At 37.3% G+C, this 17318-nt stretch overlaps 4 protein-coding genes across 5 annotated transcripts in view; all 4 read right to left on the bottom strand.

The window, feature by feature from the left end:
* Positions 1–66: 66 nt before the first annotated feature.
* The window catches only part of LOC109981604 (fatty acid-binding protein, liver-type), a 53100-nt gene continuing 35848 nt past the window's right edge, over positions 67–17318 (bottom strand). The window contains exon 5 of the mRNA XM_020630458.2: positions 67–76. The gene's annotated coding sequence lies outside the window, so the exon portion shown is untranslated. The remainder of the gene's footprint in view (positions 77–17318) is intronic.
* On the bottom strand, positions 167–4894 carry slc35d2 (solute carrier family 35 member D2). Of its 2 annotated transcripts, none has more exons than XM_020630532.3 (12): positions 4651–4894; positions 4490–4523; positions 4299–4385; positions 4145–4212; positions 3989–4060; positions 3484–3552; positions 3274–3376; positions 2570–2662; positions 2404–2471; positions 2243–2321; positions 1872–1954; positions 167–470 (listed from the first exon to the last, which is right to left on the bottom strand). In XM_020630532.3, exons 1-12 carry the CDS (start codon positions 4779–4781, stop codon positions 350–352), a joined length of 1008 nt encoding a protein of 335 aa, XP_020486188.1. In that variant the 5' UTR covers positions 4782–4894; the 3' UTR covers positions 167–349. The 2 variants fall into 2 exon arrangements, with proteins under 2 accessions (XP_020486188.1, XP_029132564.1); XM_029276731.2 differs by having other exon boundaries at positions 4299–4414; positions 4651–4757.
* On the bottom strand, positions 10691–12461 carry ccl27a (chemokine (C-C motif) ligand 27a). Its single transcript, XM_065949896.1, has 3 exons — positions 12123–12461; positions 11402–11522; positions 10691–11277 (listed from the first exon to the last, which is right to left on the bottom strand). Exons 1-3 carry the CDS (start codon positions 12184–12186, stop codon positions 11193–11195), a joined length of 270 nt encoding a protein of 89 aa, XP_065805968.1. The 5' UTR covers positions 12187–12461; the 3' UTR covers positions 10691–11192.
* Positions 15090–16942, bottom strand: avp (arginine vasopressin). Its single transcript, XM_020630478.3, has 3 exons — positions 16768–16942; positions 15811–16015; positions 15090–15706 (listed from the first exon to the last, which is right to left on the bottom strand). The coding sequence occupies exons 1-3, from the start codon at positions 16885–16887 to the stop codon at positions 15570–15572; spliced, it is 462 nt and encodes a 153-aa protein (XP_020486134.1). The 5' UTR covers positions 16888–16942; the 3' UTR covers positions 15090–15569.

Raw genomic sequence — 17318 nt, 5'->3', positions numbered from 1 at the left:
TGTCCCTCTAATAATATCTTCCCAACAGTTTTTGTTTGTGACATGTGTAGAGCTTGCTTGGTAGACATTTATTCCACATTTCAAAGATTTCTCTGACAGACTGTCCACACTGTTCTAAGATGGCTGGTTTTCAATAAACATTCACTGAACCTGACAAAAAAAAACATGCACTTACTGTCAATTTATTCAGTCATGATTTCATAGTAAGAAAACATCAAATATATAAAAACAAGTTATGTGTCAGTTGAATGATTTTAAAAGAATATAAAAAAATAAGTGCAGAAGATAATAAGCTCCAATATGGAGCAGAACAATGCCACCTAGTGGTGAATGCTAAAACATCGTCCATTTAATTTGTGGAGAACCTCCCTTTTGAATCATCTGTAACATGAATCTTCAGCTCCTCGTTGTTCCCCTCAGATGGTTGGACGTTAAAGGTGAAGTATGAGTACATTAGTCCACCCAACATACTGCAAGACAAAAAGATAAAACCATGACATTGTTAGGAAATAAAAATGTGTTGTTACCACTTAGCTGCCAGTCAGAATGTGTTTACCTAACCCTACTTAACCAAATATGATCATATTCATATTTTGATACTGGTCATGTAAACAGGTCTTATTTAGAATGCAGCATATTCTAGTTAAGAAATAGGAGTGATATTGTAATGAATATCAGCACTACTGTGATCCAGTTGTGCGGCCTCATGCCAGAGATAATGACAGAAATGCGGATATCCAGAACAACATCTCAACCTTGGGTGTAATATTGCTTTTATACGACAGGTCTAAGACCAAAAGAAAAAAAATATTTAAAAAAACAACCAACTAATAACTTTTTTTAAAGGCGGTTGGCAGCTGCAGAGCAAGATTTTGAAATTGAGGACGCACCACCGTCTTTCAAATCGGCAGACTGGAAGCATTTTGGCTTCCCGAAGACAGAAAATGAAAGAGGTGAGAAGATAACAGACAAGACAAAAACTGTGTGCAAATATTGCAAGAAGACGGGGAAGTACACAAATAACACAACAAACACGATGCAGCATTTAATCGACACCACAATGAGAAGCTCCGATCACCTCTCCTTGTTGCGAAAAAAAAAAACAAAACAAAACACATTAAAAGGCCAAACTACACTGACAAGTGGGTTTGCAGCCCTTAATGGAATCTTTGTCAGTTATTATTTGTCTACAGTTTCATTTTGTAAAATTAAATGTGAGAGAATCATATCGTGAGTTGAGTGAATCGTTACATCCCTACTAGGTCCACATCTCACAGTGTGAAAAGTCCCATGTGCTAGGCTTCTCTTTATCAGCCGGCATGGAATACCTCTAGCCCAATCAGAATACTGTCAGAACTAACTGTTGTATAATAAGTATTTTAACAGTTTAAAACACATGGCCTCTTGCCAGGAAATACAGTAGCACTTCTCAGATCAGAATGTGCTGAATGTGTCTTAATACTAAATGATGGGTCATGGTGTATATCCCACATGTCATATTTGGAAAATGCTACAGGAAGATAAGGACTCAAAGATTGTATCAAGACAACATGCACACATTGTGTGTCTGTTCTTAAAACAGCAACAGGTATTTTCAACATTGAACAAACTTTTCAATCTGTGGGTGCATCCTCTTTTTTTTATATCTGAATTTAAGTTTAGGTCAGAATTTAAATTGAATGATGCAAATCTGCTCTTATAAGACATGAAATAAATGAGTGATAAAATGTTATTGCCTTATATGGTTTTGTTGTTTTGGCTCATTTAACTTTGCTGGCAATGTCTTGTAGTTAGGAAAAGTTATAATGCAATAATTATAAAAACAATAAAATAAAAATAATACTAGAAAGAAAAAAATAAATAATTCTTACCAAATACTGAGGCCTAAGAAGTTTGTCCATGAGAACAGGTAGTCTCCACCCACAAAGACGCCAATGTAGGCTACTGCAACATTCTGGAGAAAATGTAAATGATTATACAAGTTAACGGTGATCCTTTTTGTACTAACTTGACCGAATAAAATGTAAAAATAAAACTCTTTCCGGCTGTGAATCCTTTCCTGTACGTTACTCGGCTTGTGAATTTAAAGTAAATAGTACTCGGTGCAGATCTAGTTCCAGGTGTAGCCTTTAGAAAATGTTCAAGAACTCATTGCAAGGTCAGCCGTATTGAGCAGTGCTTAATGGTATTTTTTATCACTATTCTAGGTCTACAAAGAGTTTTCTTATCAGTATGTTTTTACCTTTATTGCTCCAACCACTGCGGTAGTTAGTGCTGAGTTATAATAGCTGCACAGCACTATGGAATACATCAGCACGAACCTGAAAAAGCATAACTGAGACTTTAAACACTTGGTAGATGTGGTAGTAATTGAACAGCATGAACAGATGTATAGGCACATACCCCATGAAGCAGGAGACAAGGAAACAAAAAATAAATGTGGCTTCAACCCAGTCTTCAAATGTGACTGCCTGCAAATCAATCATACAAGGTGGTCAGGTGAGAGAAAAATGTACTGTTCTAGGCATAGAAGTACACACACAGAGTGTAACACAGTTAATATACATACCTCATGTAAATCTCCGGTAAATGCACTTGCCAAGAGAGTGGGGATGATTATGATTAGTGCATTGTAAAATAAGACACCATACTTCCCAAGACCCTGAACAGAAAAAGAGGAAAATATGTACAATAATGAAAATCATCCACACAATAGACTTACAGAGATGAATGTGAGCAAGTTCACCTAAAAACAGTCAGGTTTCCTGCATGTTGTACTCGTAATTCTTCTCCTTTTACTTTTTAAAGCTGAATAAATCAACTATCGTTAGTCAAATCATGTTTAAAATATTGGATGTTTGCGAGTGATTGAGTCAACCTGTTGTTCCTTTATGTTTCTGTATGTAGACTGTGTGCACTCAAGGTGCAGTCGAGAGCCTGTTTACTTAACGTAACGCTCAACAAACTAAACAAAAAGAAAACCTTTGTTGACACCTCAACAATAAGTACAGATTAAATCTAAACCAATAGACTTTTAGCAAAAGCCTACAATGCAAATACAAGCGATCAATCGATTTTTAGAAACAGGACTGAGAACACATTCAAAGCTCTTTCTTTGGCAGTGCAGCTACAGTGTAATATAATCTATTCTAACCTTTTATTTGTCTGGCACTGGACCGTGAAAGACAACCAAATCAGGCAGGTTACCACACCTGCTGTCAGGAAATACAATACATTCATCTCTATTTGTACAAGAAGTGCAGGGAAACTCGCCTCAGAGCCAAGTTTCTTCTTGGTGTACACGCTGCTAGCAGCAGTGAAGACATCATTGAGCAAGATGAAAGTGTATCCCTCCACATCGAATGCCAGATCAGAGCTGGATGACAGGAGAGACAGAGGGAAAAGTACAAGTGTTATGGGCTAACTCTTTTAAGCAATCTATAAACCGTTTCTATTAAATTTGTTCACTCTAGAAATCCATACCTTGCAGCAACCATGGCACCAAGGATAATGGCCGCAACACTGTACACAAGGCGTTTAGGAAATGTTTTTCTAAAAAGCAACAACAGAAAAACTCAGATAAATACCTAAAAAAACAGAATTCACTGATTCTTTGTCTCCATAATACCTAATGTACTGTTCCTTTGAACCAGTTACACTATAATTTTTGACAAGTCCAATTTCAATTATAACCATAATTAGCAAATCAGAGATACGTACATCATAAAAATCAATCAATCTTTCTTTATGAAGTGCAAATTCATCAGATATGTTATCTTAAGACACTTTGACACCGTACTCTTTATTTGATCATTTACAATGACACAGCATTAAGCTACCACCACGAGCACAGCACTAAGCAACATTTAGCAAAGTAACAGTGAAAGTCAAACAAAAAGCAGCCATCTGCAGCAACTTTGTTGGGTTTGGAAAGTTGGATAGAGGCTTAGACAAACAGAGCAACAAGAACAATCTCATGTAGTCTTACCTAAGTATGTATACTTCCAAGATCATTGTCATCAAGATGGTGAATTTCCGTAGCACTGTAAACATGGGTAAACTGTAAAAGACAAGATGTTTGAGCACTTTGACACTGGAAGGTAAATATCCACTGAATTAGGTGACAGTGAAAGCGGATGATGACCTGAGTTTTTTAGTGCTTGCAAGTCCTGTGATATGGTTCCCAACATATAGCAATGGCAGAGGGAAAATCTGGTAAGACAGCCAAGGACAATAAATTGGAAAGTTAAGTAAAGTTTGATAAAGAATAATGATGGGGACAAATGGAAAAGGCTTACCTTAAAGAGAATACTGATGTCAAAATCTTGAAATTGGACTGTTTTGCTCTTTTTTGCGACATAAAGGACAACAAGAGTGGTGGCCATCTGAAAGTGACCATACAGTAGCTCATTATCTGAAAGTGACCATAGTAGTCTTTTAGTGTGGGAATACCTCACAGGCAAGAAAAATCCACACCTTGACAACTTACCTGTCCAATTCCTAGACACATGTAGGAGGGAAACCTAAGGGGGGAAAAACAACATCAGAGGACAGGCTCACAAAATGAACTCACTGGTAAACAAGCTTTCCTCCATTGACACCAAGGGTCGCCAATAACGACAGGACGATAAAGCGACACCTCAGCCCTACCTGAAAGTGGTCAGCACGGTTTTATTCACCACCGTAAGAATAAACGAGCTGCAGGCGTAAAACAGAGCGGAGAGGAACTTGAGCTGTCCGGAGTGTTCAGCAGCTTCTTCCTGGCTGACTTTGGCAGACATGTTTAGATACTAAAAGGACTTCCCGATGAAAGTTGTTTAACGGTGCGGTGAGTCCTTGCTGGGTGACGGGGTCCACCCTTGAGAACCAGCGTAGTCGAGTACATTACTGTGGACATTCGTAACTAGGAAGTGACGACATAGCAACAACCGCTTGACTTTTTTTTTTTTCTCAATCTTTTGGCTAAAACTCTGGAAGCCCATTTTCGCCAGTTAAAACGATAAAAAATGAAAATAATAAAGTCATAATAATGAGATAAAAAGTCATAATAATGAGATATAAAGTTAAAATTATGAGACTTTATTATTTTCATTTTTATTTATTTTTTACTGGCGGAAATGGGCTTCCATACAAAACAAACTTTTATCAGCAGACTTGATTTTTTTTTTTTGTTTCTATTTGTAAACTTTATTTACATAATTCACCGCCAAAAAACACGATGTCTAGTTAATCGTTTAAACCTTTGTTTTAACAAAAAAATAAACTAACTTTATTTAGCAGTATGAAAACCAGAGTTTAGATTGTGTAGTCATCTGATTATAACGGTGTTTAAATGTGGATAATATCAGCTGTTTTGCTTATAGGCTACTTGCTTTTTTTAAATCATTCTTTCATCAATATGTAAACTTGTGTAAAATTTGAATGACCCCAAAAAGATTTTAATGAAAAATCAAAAAAGACAAGCATACCCCCAAATGGGTGCTGGCTCAAAAAACAAACAAATAGGAGAAGCAAAAAAAGATCCGTACAGCTCTTTGGCTTGTGGATCTTTTTTTTGCTTCTTCATACCAACAAAGTTATAAACCATTTAACAATCTGTAGTGGCTAATGACTTTGTTGAATTGGTTAAGCATTATAAGGCCAGTTGTAATCAATAAGCTATTGTAAACATAGGCCTATTGATAGCCTACTAATGGCTAACAACATGTCAAAACAAAGTCTAAAAACATGGGCATTACCAAGAGTAGCATACAAGTAGATTATGTGGAAAGGAAGACTTATTGCTTATCAAAACCTGCATTATGGTCACTGTATTTTTTCTTTCAGAAGAGGGCTGAAGTCGACTCTTTTTCATGGAATGACAAATGTAGCACTTTTCTGATTGGCCTATATCAAAGGGTAAGCTGATTGTTAGGTCTATCAGTTAAACAGTATTAGCCTAAGATTACACTTCAGTAGATAAGCAAGCAAAGCAAAGCGGCCTTTCTGCCATATATGCTGCCATCAAACATAACAAACCATTTTCATGCTCACAATGCTGTTGTCATGTCATCTGTCTTGGGAAAAAAAAATCACATGAAATGTTACATTTGTAATGACAATATGCACATGAGAAAACACTACAGTATTGTACTTTACACAAATTCATGAATCAAATGTCATGGTTATTCATATTATTTCATATGGCACTTTGCCAATATGTGTAGATATTTCTTTTGGAAAATTTGCAGAGTTAAGTACAGTTAGAGGTTATCTAATGTGAAAACAGATTTACAAACGCTTATCATACTGACTTGGATCCCATTTCCGGAGTGAAACTGTTAAAGGGCAAAGTTTTATTTGCAGAATTTGGTGCTACTCTTCAGGGACATGCTAACTATGCAAAGTACATTACACGTCAGGTATTTGTTTTGCAGAATGCAAATGACTGAATATTTCATCCTCTCTGCTGAACCTTCTGGATCTCCAGAGAAGGAGTTTAAAACACAATGACACTGGAAAACAATGGAGTTGTAAGAGAGATTCTTTTGCACACCAAAATCGGTGTCTCCACTTGAGGGCGCTCTTGAATCAGACTTGTTCAGGCTTCACAGTGAAAAGGAAAAAAATCTTAAACTGATAGAAGCAAGTAAAAACTTTCACCTTCAACTTGTGCAACTCTCTCGTTCATCATGCCACTTTATAGGCTCAGAGGTTCTCTTTGTTCTGTTCTACACGTGTCTGTAGGCTATACAATGATTTCTGTGTTCGTATTTGTTTAAAGATGAACTACAGCCAAAGGTTTTTGACAGGGTAAATGCTGGTGAATCAGTTAACAGAGGAGTTATTATGATGATAGATCAAGCTGTTGGCAGGATTTAACAGCATACAGCTGTGACATGTTTGTGTGTGTGATGGGAACTTTTGCTGTGACCCTGTCTTGTTTTCCTTCAGCAGCATTTTCTTTTTCTTTTCACTTTTTTTTTTTTCCTTTCACTTTTCATTTTAGTTTTAATTGGATTCCGCCTCAGGTATGTGGTAAAGCAATAAGTGCACTTGCAGTCAGATGTTGAACTGCCTCTCATTAGTGTGCTTTGTGACTACCTTGACCTTAGAAATCTGCTCTGACTTGAGCTAACATGAATGGGAGAGAGTGACTGCTCATTAAAGAGCGTGAGTGACGCAAAATACTCGGATTTAGCTTCAAGGTGTTCTCTGCTTTAGAGTGGAGATGAATTATTATCGGCCCAAACAGCCTGAAGACTCAGGTCTTGAACGGATTCATAGCTCCATGTTGGTGGCAGTTAGTGAAGTAGGGAATTGTGAAGAGTTTATATTGTCATGATATCAGCATACCACTATATTTTATCATCCATTCACATTATTTTGGAACTTTAAAAGGTTTTTTTTCAACCCTTACATACTGTTTGTATTCAATGCCTCCACAGGTCTGGGTCAATTTTGACCTGGCTCAGAAATTCCCTCAAAACAAGTGAATATACAAAATGTTTAACTACACATCTATTTCGAATGTATACATCGACTTCATGACATTAATCAATGGATGGTTTATTCTTATTTAGTGTTTCAGAGATTAGGGAGAGTGTGTTTTATTAAGCCACTCGTTATTGGAGAAAAACATCTACTTTCACAAAATCTGTCATTTTTCTACTAAAGACGCGAAAACAAAACAGGCACAGTGATTCAAAGCAATCTGACTGAAACTAAAAATGGAGACAAACTTCTGGAATGTCTGGGGTTTCTTACATAACCATGTGTAACCATTACAACCATTAAACGTTGTCCTCATTCTTATATCATCCAAAAAATATTCCTTACCATTTATATTAACTACTAATTCAAATTTGATTAACACTGAGCACACTAGACATTAAAAAGGTGATTGCAAACTAGCAGACAGAACGACTGCTATCATGACCAACAGGTGACTGTCTCCTTGAACACTGTCACTACTGTCCCATTAAAAGTTACACACAGACATGGCATGTACATTTTCACAGATATTTCCTAAAACCAATACACTGCAAAAATTATGAAATACATTGCTAGTAATAAGTTAAAATAATCTGCCAAAGGGGGCAAGAAAATTAATTTCAGTGTCTTGAAGTAATTTACTATCTAGATTAGTTGGAACAATTAATTAAGCCACTCAACCATTAAAGTCTGCTTGCCCAATTTGTCAGATATTCATACTTATTACATGGAATCCATTACTTTTTGGGGGGTTTCATATCATGATATAAGATTATCAGCTGAACTTGTCAGCTGAATGAGGCTGAAAATAAATGTAATAAGATGTATTTTACAAGAAATGAGCAGATACACTTGCTTAGATTTTGGTTTTGCTGTGCACCTTTCTTGATTTTATGTAGGTCAAATTTGAATGCCAAGCTTGAACTGTGTTGCTTACTGAAAAGTTGTATGCACAAATGAATTAGTGTGCCCGAATACAGGTGACATTTGTTTGCCTGTATTTGTGCAACTCATTTTCTAAATTAATTTATCACTTTTCTGCATTCAATAAAACATACTGCAGAGTGCTAAAACCAGCATCAGCATTGCTTGGAAGCTGACGTTCTTTGAGTCTTGGATGATTAAAATTGTTTGTCAATCCTATTATTCTGGATTTGGTTTCATTAAAACTCAAAGAAAGTATGATAAATTTCAAATCACAAAATTATCTCATCTTATAAAAGGCATGCTTGTACAGGCGACTCCATGCTAAGGTGTGTGTGTGTGTGTGTGTGTGTGTGGGGAGGGGGGGGGGGGGGGGGTAAGGCTGAGAATGAATCGACGACAGATGGATCCCCAATGCAGATGAACGCTGGATGTTGAGAATGAACTGGTGAGAGTGGCAGTCTTACAGCTGCACAACAGACTAGAGAAGATCTGAAGCACAAAACAAGCCCACACTAGTCGTTGTAATTATTGCAGGTCTGAAAGCATAAATCTGAAAAGATTTTTTATTTTTTTTATTTTAGGAGAGTTCGGTTTAAAAAATCTGTTACGACTGTTGTTACATATTGAACATTGGGCAGTTATATTAATAACTTTGCATTGCTTCCTATGCAAAAGCCGCTTGTTAGGTTTCTTCACACGCTGAAGTTGCTATTCTGTACTTTTTGCAGACAGTTTTTGAGATGAATAAAAAAATATATAGGAATTTCTTAGCAAAAAGAGTGACTCACAGAATGTTTAGTGTATATCAATATATGATTTGGGAGTGGTGAGGAGGCATGTCAAAGGGGGGCCTGGCAGAAAATGTTTTCCCTTAGTTGGATAGGATCTTTACAACTGCATGACTCAGAAAGAGATCTAAACCCAAACTACTTTGAAGCAATGACGTAAACCCGGAGTGAGGACACAATGTTTCTGCTCTTTCAAAGAACTTGTGTAAAAAATAAATAAATAAATGTGTGACTAAAAACACAAACACAAGAAAGATATTGTGTACGTCAAACATTTGCTTAAAAACTGTAAAAGGAAATAATGTGATAAAGGATCTTTCACCTCTTCATCATCTACTTACAGAATGATTCACTTTGGACTGAAACCAAACAATCCAATAAATAAGCTAAGTGAAGCTTTTAGAGCTCTGGAGTGTGTAGCAGCTTGTCTCTGTGGGGTTAGTCAAGGCAGTGAAGGCAGCGCTGCCAAGGTTTTAATCATCCTAAGACAAGTCTGAACATAAATATGGTTCAGGTCCGTTCCGATCTGAAGTCATATTTCCTATAAGTGAAAGATAAACAAAGTTGCATTTATTATCCCAGATTTCTCTGGGTTTATTTTGGTATAACAAAGACAGCAATAAATACCACGGGACGTCTGTGGCTCAGTTGTTAGCGTCGGTCAGCTCTCAAACTGGAAGGTCAGGGTTCAATCCCCAGCTCCTGCTGCAACATGCACCAGGCACCTAACCTCCAAGTTGCTCCCACTGTTTTGTCGGTGGTGGCATGTGAATGCGTATGAATGGGAATAATTACTTCTGATGGTCACTGTTCAAAGCAACCTCTGCCATCAGTGTGTGAATGGCTAGGTGTGACAAGTGGTGAAAAACAATTTAAGTAGTCAGAAGACTAGAAAAACACTATACAAGCTCAAGCTCATTTCCCATTCATGATCTCTATCATTTTTAAAGGTTTATTTTGGGGCTTTTTGCCTTCATAGATAGAACAGAGGATGGAAATCCTAAGAGAGAGTGGGGAACTACATGTGGGAAAGGAGCCAAAGGTCTGACTTGAACCCAGGCCGCCTGCTTAAAGGACTATAGCCTCTGTACATGGGGCACAACCTAACCACTAGGCCATCTGTGCCCCAACTGTACCTTTTCAAAATGAATGAATATCAAGAAAAGAAAAACAGGAATTTTCTCTGTTTATATCTGGCTCTTCCTGGACAGTGATTAATATCCACTGAAGCTTCAGACCTCAAACTAGGTGGGTGGCTGTGGCTCAGTTGGTAGAGTCATTACCTCTCAACTGGAAGGTTGAGGGTTCAATCCCCAGCTGGGTAACATGTCCGATGTGTCCTTGGGCAAGTCACTTAACCATGCATTGCTCCCACTGCTTCATGGTGGTGTATGAATGGATTAGTGTGTTGTACTTACTCTCTGATGTACATCACTTTGGATAAAAGCATCTGCTAAGAGAATTGTAACAAGCTAAGAGAAGAAAATATAGAAAAAGCAGGATTCACATTTGTAAGAGTTTATTTTTCACAAGTGTACAAAAGAAGTCGGGAAAATTCAAAGTAAATCCAAACTGTTTAAGTACTGAAAAGTGAAATATCCCTGGTATAGCAGTGTTATATCATTGTATGACAGAGACATCATGCATCAACAAGAAAGGGCAGTTTCATTACATCACTGTATTCACTATTTGGTTGTTTAGTCTGTTATACATCTTTTAGGTACCATAGTTTTACATTATTACGGTATTGAAAAACATCATATTTTCTTTGAAACATAAAAGGGTAGAAGCATAAAGAAGTAAAAAATAGAAAAAGTCAAATACATCTTAAACAATGTAATTACTTTTCACAAGTTGAATCCCCATATTTTGCATAATGGTTTAAAGCAACAACTATAAGGACTTCTGTATATGACACAGGCTCTTAAGAAAACAACGCAAGGAAAACAAATGAAAGAAGTTTCATTTTTTGTTTTTTTCTGTATAAATCTCAGTAAGTTGATTTTAGCTTCGTCCTGCAAGCTTCAGCAGGAATTTCCTCAGACTGATGTCAACACATATGGGCTTCCTTCTGTTCTTTACATGCAGTCTGTGGACCAAGAAATGGAGGAAATGATGTTAAAGTTGAACATAACAGAATAATAAATATGCTTCATATGTAATCTAACTGAAAGAGTGAAATGAAGCACAATTGAATGGTCTTTAAAACTTACATCAGTGCATCGATGTCACAGGCACTGTTGTGTTTCTGCACCTTCCACTTTCTAACTCTCCGCAGCATACTTGCAGAGATTTCCTTTTGTGTATTGATGCAGCATTTTGGGATGCCGGCTGCTACATGGAATTGGTTTTCATGTAAAGATGGTTTGAAAAGAAGAAAGATATGATAACTCATTTTGTAACAAGAATAAAACTATAGCTTTAAACCTACTATAGACAGATGCATTGCATTTCCTTTATAATACCTAAGATATTAAGATGTGTACTAATGTTGACTGCAATATACAATACTTAACTCAAAGCAACACCTGAATGTTGCTTTGAGTTAAGTTGGGTTTAGAATATTTTAACAGATAAAATAAGAGAAAATCTGAGCTAAACTGAAGGCAACAGTGTCTGCAGAAGGATGTAAATAGGTTTTATCAGAGTTAAAACTCATGTTCTGTCTTAAAATTGTTCACATCCTCTAATGTCCTTAAAAAAATACATGCATACTCTTTTTTAATGTTAAAGGTCAATGTTAACAGAAACATGCAACTCTATCCCTGTTGACAATAGTGTACATTTTTAGTTATGTTTCCAGCATACATAAAAAACGGTTATCACATTCATGTACTCCCCCCCTAAAAAATATTTAAACTTCTCATCTTAAATAAGAGCATGTTCAACTTCTTGATTTTTAATGAGAAATTGTCAAAACAAGGGGCTTCTTACCATCAATCGCTGTGATGACAAATGCAAGCAGACACACAGCAACAAAGAAAACTTTCACATCCATGATTGCAGAGCGAGTGAGCTGACAAGATGTGTGTTTTCTGTTTAAGTACAGGGGCTGAACACACGCAAACACCTCTGCACCCACCCATTCATGTTCAGAGGCAAGCGTGTGAACATGTGCTCAAACTGTTTCAGTTGTTCAACTGTTTAGATCATTAACCCCAGGTGAGTTAAACGTTATAATGAAAACAGATTTTACTTTCATTTTGAACCTGACTCTTTGTTCAAACTTGATGAGTGTATGGTACAGGTATGCTCTTTGGACGTGCTCAAACAAGCTTAATAACCACTCTTCCTGATGGCATCCTATTTGATTGACGGATACAGAATCTTAACTCGACAAGTTTAACACTCACTGGCACGAGAGATATAGGATATAGGTCACCTCAGAAAATGATGAAGACTAGCATGAGCAAAGACATGTAGGTTTTTAAACAGCCTATAAAAACTTAACATTTTATTCTTAAAGCTATAACATAAGTCTGCAGGTATTGGTCAAGACTTAATTGACAAGATTTCAGGCAACAAGCAGCGGCGTGTTTAGGAGGGTGGCCTAGAAATGTGGGTCCCCCCCAGGTGCCACCCCAAAAATCCTGAACTATTTGGCTATTTGCTCTGTCAGAGGCGGGACTTATGTTAACTCTTAGGTCTTTTTTTGCAAAGGTTGCTTGTATTTTTCTTTACATATCAATATAGCATATTTTCTTTTTCTTTTTTTTAACTTTTAATTGTAAATAAAAACTTTGCTCATCTATTAAATAAGACAGGTGCTGGGAAGATAATGCACAACCGTCATACATGCAATGAACTGGCAATGTGTTGGGGCCAGAACATAGTTCTGCCATATACATTTTTAAAATTGTGACTTTGAACATACATCTTCTTTTTGGGTTATTAAAAAGTAAAGCTAATTGCGCAGTTTTCTTGTGTTAAGACTCAGTAGCTGAGTTAACATTTCGCAATTATTATGTTCTCAGGTGTGGTTTACAAACCTCAGATCACGTTGTGCAATTTTCCAGAACATACAACCAAACATGTTATTATTTGGTTTACAAAAACATCGAATTCTTCCCTTGGGGATAAATGGCAGAATTACCTCTGTGGTGTCTATTGGAAAGTGGGAATGTTGGAAATGTGGTAGCAGTTAAAGCCAAGTAATAAAAAGTGTCTGAATGGTATTTGATTTGTTATTCAATTTCAGCACGCAAAAGTGAAATAACCCAGATCCCATGTTAAGCCGTCAAATCACAACAACTACTTTTTTTCTCTTCTGTCTGAGCCAGTTTGACTCTAATGTACTCTAATGTTCTGGATGTACTGCTGCGTCAAAAGAAGTACTCGCTATCTGCTTGATCTAGATTTAATGTTCAGAAAGAAAGAATCTGACACAGCAGCTGTTCTCACACAAGCTGAGGCTGATCAGAATGTCATTGCATTGCCCAATTCAAGTTTTAATGAATCATGGCACATGTAGAAAGAGCATCAATAAAGCAATTGCAATTAATCCACAGAGAGAATGAATTAGTGTAGGAATGTCTTAGTGATTATTGTCTTTTACCTGCTCTTTTGTAATATTAAATAACAAACAGTAAGGCAAGTAAGGTGTTTTATCTGATTTTTGCAAAGCACCTCAAGATAACACTTGTTATGAATTGGCACTATACAAATAAAGATTGGTTGATTGATTGATTGATTGATCATTCCAACCAGTACAATATTGAGATTTTTCACTCAACCCAAACACGTCAACATCTTGGTGATGTCATCAGGAGAGACTCCTCTAAATACATCCTCTGGGAACTACATATGTTTGTACAGAAAGTACAGAAGTCAATCTGGTGTTGAGATGGATCAAGTTGTCTGTGCAAATTCCTATTGCAACTCATCAAATTCAAGTTGGGATAGTCTACAATTTATATGACAGATAATTTTCTGAGTTTGCTCAAAATAATTATCAAACAAGATGTGCAGCACAAAAAAGGGTCATACTGCCAAAAGTGGAGAGGTATAATAACAACGCCATTTGACTATGCTTATTGTGTTAATGGAGATCCTGATGAGCATCAAGAAGATTTTCAGGCCCTTTGTTTACATCATGGCCTCTATATTGTTTCAATGTCTGATCAGGTTTCAAATGAAAATGAATAAACTGAGGAGCAGAACTTTACTATAGCTGACTGTTGTCACTTTGGTCTCTCAAACTGCTAAAGTTAAATCTTTGAATGTGACACGAAACATTGGATGCATCAGACGGATTAACAAACATTTTTTAGAGGGCGCGTCACACAGGATTTGAATCAGCCGGACAGGTAACTGTCAAAATCAGGGAGTTCCTGCCTCACATCGTTAATAAACCGCAGTCACAAACCGTTCCCTGGCACAAACATCGACTTTCTATTATCACACACAAAGTAAAGGCACAGCTGATGTCACACACAGTGTCATACAAACACTGTCAATTTCTGTTATATGCTTTATGTTATATATTTATGTTATATGCTAAAAGATTTGCTGGACTCTTCTACAAGTAATTCATAGCAACCACCCTTTTATAAACTTTAAGACATGGGAGAATTTAGTCTTCTAAATCTTGCTTGTGCTCATTACATAAATTGAGCAAAAGGAAGCTGTCGATCACAGCATCCAAACAAACGGTTTACTGGAAAAACTAGACTCTAGGTTCAAGTAACCAAAACTGATTTCACCTTAACGGTTTTTATAGATGATATCTCTTGCCAATCTTGGGAAAAAAGCCATTCCTGTCACTCTCACACTTTCTATCACTCACACACACACACACACACACACACACACACACATGCAGATACAAGATAAACATCAATGAATCACAATCCTTGTGTAATTATTTCAGCTTGTACAGGAATAATGAGAACAGACAGCAGATGTTTTGGCAGTGATTAATTCTGTATTTTCGGAGATTTTAAATTTTCTACAACACAAAAAGTAACTGCTCCAGCATTTCAACTGAGCTGTTTCACATGGATGTCGCTCTACGTCTTATTTACAGTGTTCCCTGCTTTAACACAAGTAACTGAAGTTATCGCTCAGGCATGTTATAGAATAGAATTTTGTTTACACTATGTGCATAAATATATACATTTCTAAATTGGAAATAAACATATATTCTAGTCATTTCATACATATAGCCATACTTGAATTTACCTCTTCATCTGGATGAAGAGTAATTTACTTTAGTTGAAATTATTCTCCCTATGGGACCTTAAATGGTCCTTAAACATAAAGAAAAATCCCAGCAGGAGGGAATAAGAGTGAAATAACATTGAAGTGGGTTTTTATTGGTTCAAGGTTTTATCTCTAGGCTTAAATTGGAACATGAATGATCTGCATTTTGTCAGTATCAGTCTAGTACTCAGTCTGTCCTCTGTTGGCCACATGCAGCAGTCGCAGCAGCATGTCTGCAGCCGAGCTCCCTGCATGATTGTCGGCAGGATCTGAGGCCTCAATCCCCCCCAGGCAGTCGGAGTCCACCACACAGCTCTCTGAAGAAGAGGGGGGGAGAAATATTTCAGACTGTGCCAATCCACCAAATATCATAAGAGTCGTGTCTGAGCATGACGGTAAAAACAATTAAGCCAGGCTGTACCTGAGTTGCAGCAGACTCCTGAGGCAGCGCAGCGTCCTCCCTCAGATCCACAGGGTCTCCCTCCCGCCTGGCAGGGGGTGAGCAGGTAGTTCTCCTCCACACAGTGGGCTGTTTCTGGGGAGCCCAGCAAGCAGCCGAGACCCTCTCCACAACAGATACTGGGGCCAAAACAGCGGCCCCTGTCTCTGGGGCCACAAGACATGCACTAGACAAGAATAGGTAAAATAATCCTCAATCACATTCAATAAATCCAGGTGATTTGTTTTGGAACATGATTACTTGTGTTTTGTTAAGTTTTTACATAAATACATTTTATTTTGATCATTGCAGGACTATGTGTTCTAACATTGCATTTTATACATTTTCAGTCAAAAGTTCATTTTTTATGCAATCATACTCAAACAACGCTTATAATTGTGGCATGCATATTTTTTTAAACCACTTGCATCCCAATATACAATTTTGATTTGGCCTCTCTTTAAAAATGTCCCTTTTAACCCCACAAGCTTTTCATGAATACACATAATGAAAATGTCATGCATTAAAACATATAGCCATCTTTTGAAAATACAAACAAACTCGTCTGTCAAATATCTTAGATAGCTTAAAAATATATATATATATTCTACTTTGCTAACAAAATAAAGTTATAATGTGCTATGGTGCAATCTCTCATTCCGTTTTGGGTGAATAGAAAGTCTTAGTTTCTCTGCACACGTCTAAAAAAAACATTAGAATTAAGGTTGACATCATAAAATTCTGGTGCATTAATTTTCAAAATGTAAAAATAATAAAAAATGAATACCTCAATTTCTTAGTTGAGATTTCATTTTCAGATCTTTCAAAGAAAATTACTTTATAAAGTAGAATAGTCTCAAATACTGCTCGGTGAAATTTCAAATCCATATAATAAAAGCAAAGTCAAAAGTTATAGAGAAAGGGGATAATTCTCCTCACCTGTCTGATCCCAGTCTCCGGCAGGGCTCGCTTCCCTCCTCGAGGGCAGTTCTGAATGTAGCACGCGGAGGAGAGCGCGAGGAGTCCCAGGACGCACAGGGGTATCACGGAGTTAGGCATCGCTGCTGCTGGTGTTGGATGGGATGAAGGTAGGATGTCTGACTGATGTCCCGGTCGATCTCTCACTTATAAGCAGGTGGACATGATCTGACACTCTGACGTCACGGTCGCACTCCTCTGCTTTCCTACATGCACGCGCGCCTGAAGGCCACCAGCGTTCGTGCGGCGTGTGCGCGAGGGGGTCACAGCAGATATGGCTCTGCATCAGATGTGTGCCATCTAACAAATGAACCAAAGAAAACATGCAGTTTATGTATTCAGCTCTGCGCCACACTTATTTGGCGTAACTATTCGGGGGCCCACAATAAAACGGCTTGACATGAACAACTAATCAGCGATGTGGACATCTAATTGGATTAACAGCAATAAGCGACGTGATTAAGCACATATCCTGATCATCACGCGCAATTCATCTGCCAAGCCAATCACTG

This window comes from Labrus bergylta, chromosome 2 (assembly GCF_963930695.1).
Source record: "Labrus bergylta chromosome 2, fLabBer1.1, whole genome shotgun sequence".
NCBI classification, from domain to species: Eukaryota; Metazoa; Chordata; class Actinopteri; order Labriformes; family Labridae; genus Labrus; species Labrus bergylta.
The sequence above is the reverse complement of the archived record's forward strand: the minus strand, read 5'-3'. Positions and strand labels throughout refer to the sequence as shown.

Bases quoted from the DNA above. Each gene is read 5' to 3' on its own strand.
- slc35d2 (XM_020630532.3), bottom strand. From the start codon at position 4,781: ATGTCTGCCAAAGTCAGCCAGGAAGAAGCTGCTGAACACTCCGGACAG. The intron at 4,386-4,489 runs GTAAGTTGTCAA...GGTCACTTTCAG, and splicing joins TGTGTCTAGGAATTGGACAG to ATGGCCACCACTCTTGTTGT. The intron at 2,322-2,403 runs GTATGTGCCTAT...ATGCTTTTTCAG, and splicing joins CTTGTCTCCTGCTTCATGGG to GTTCGTGCTGATGTATTCCA.
- ccl27a (XM_065949896.1), bottom strand. From the start codon at position 12,186: ATGGATGTGAAAGTTTTCTTTGTTGCTGTGTGTCTGCTTGCATTTGTC. The intron at 11,523-12,122 runs GTAAGAAGCCCC...AATTCCATGTAG, and splicing joins TGTCATCACAGCGATTGATG to CAGCCGGCATCCCAAAATGC. The intron at 11,278-11,401 runs GTAAGTTTTAAA...CTTGGTCCACAG, and splicing joins TGTGACATCGATGCACTGAT to ACTGCATGTAAAGAACAGAA.
- avp (XM_020630478.3), bottom strand. From the start codon at position 16,887: ATGCCTAACTCCGTGATACCCCTGTGCGTCCTGGGACTCCTCGCGCTC. The intron at 16,016-16,767 runs GTGAGGAGAATT...ATTCTTGTCTAG, and splicing joins CGGAGACTGGGATCAGACAG to TGCATGTCTTGTGGCCCCAG. The intron at 15,707-15,810 runs GTACAGCCTGGC...CCTCTTCTTCAG, and splicing joins AGGAGTCTGCTGCAACTCAG to AGAGCTGTGTGGTGGACTCC.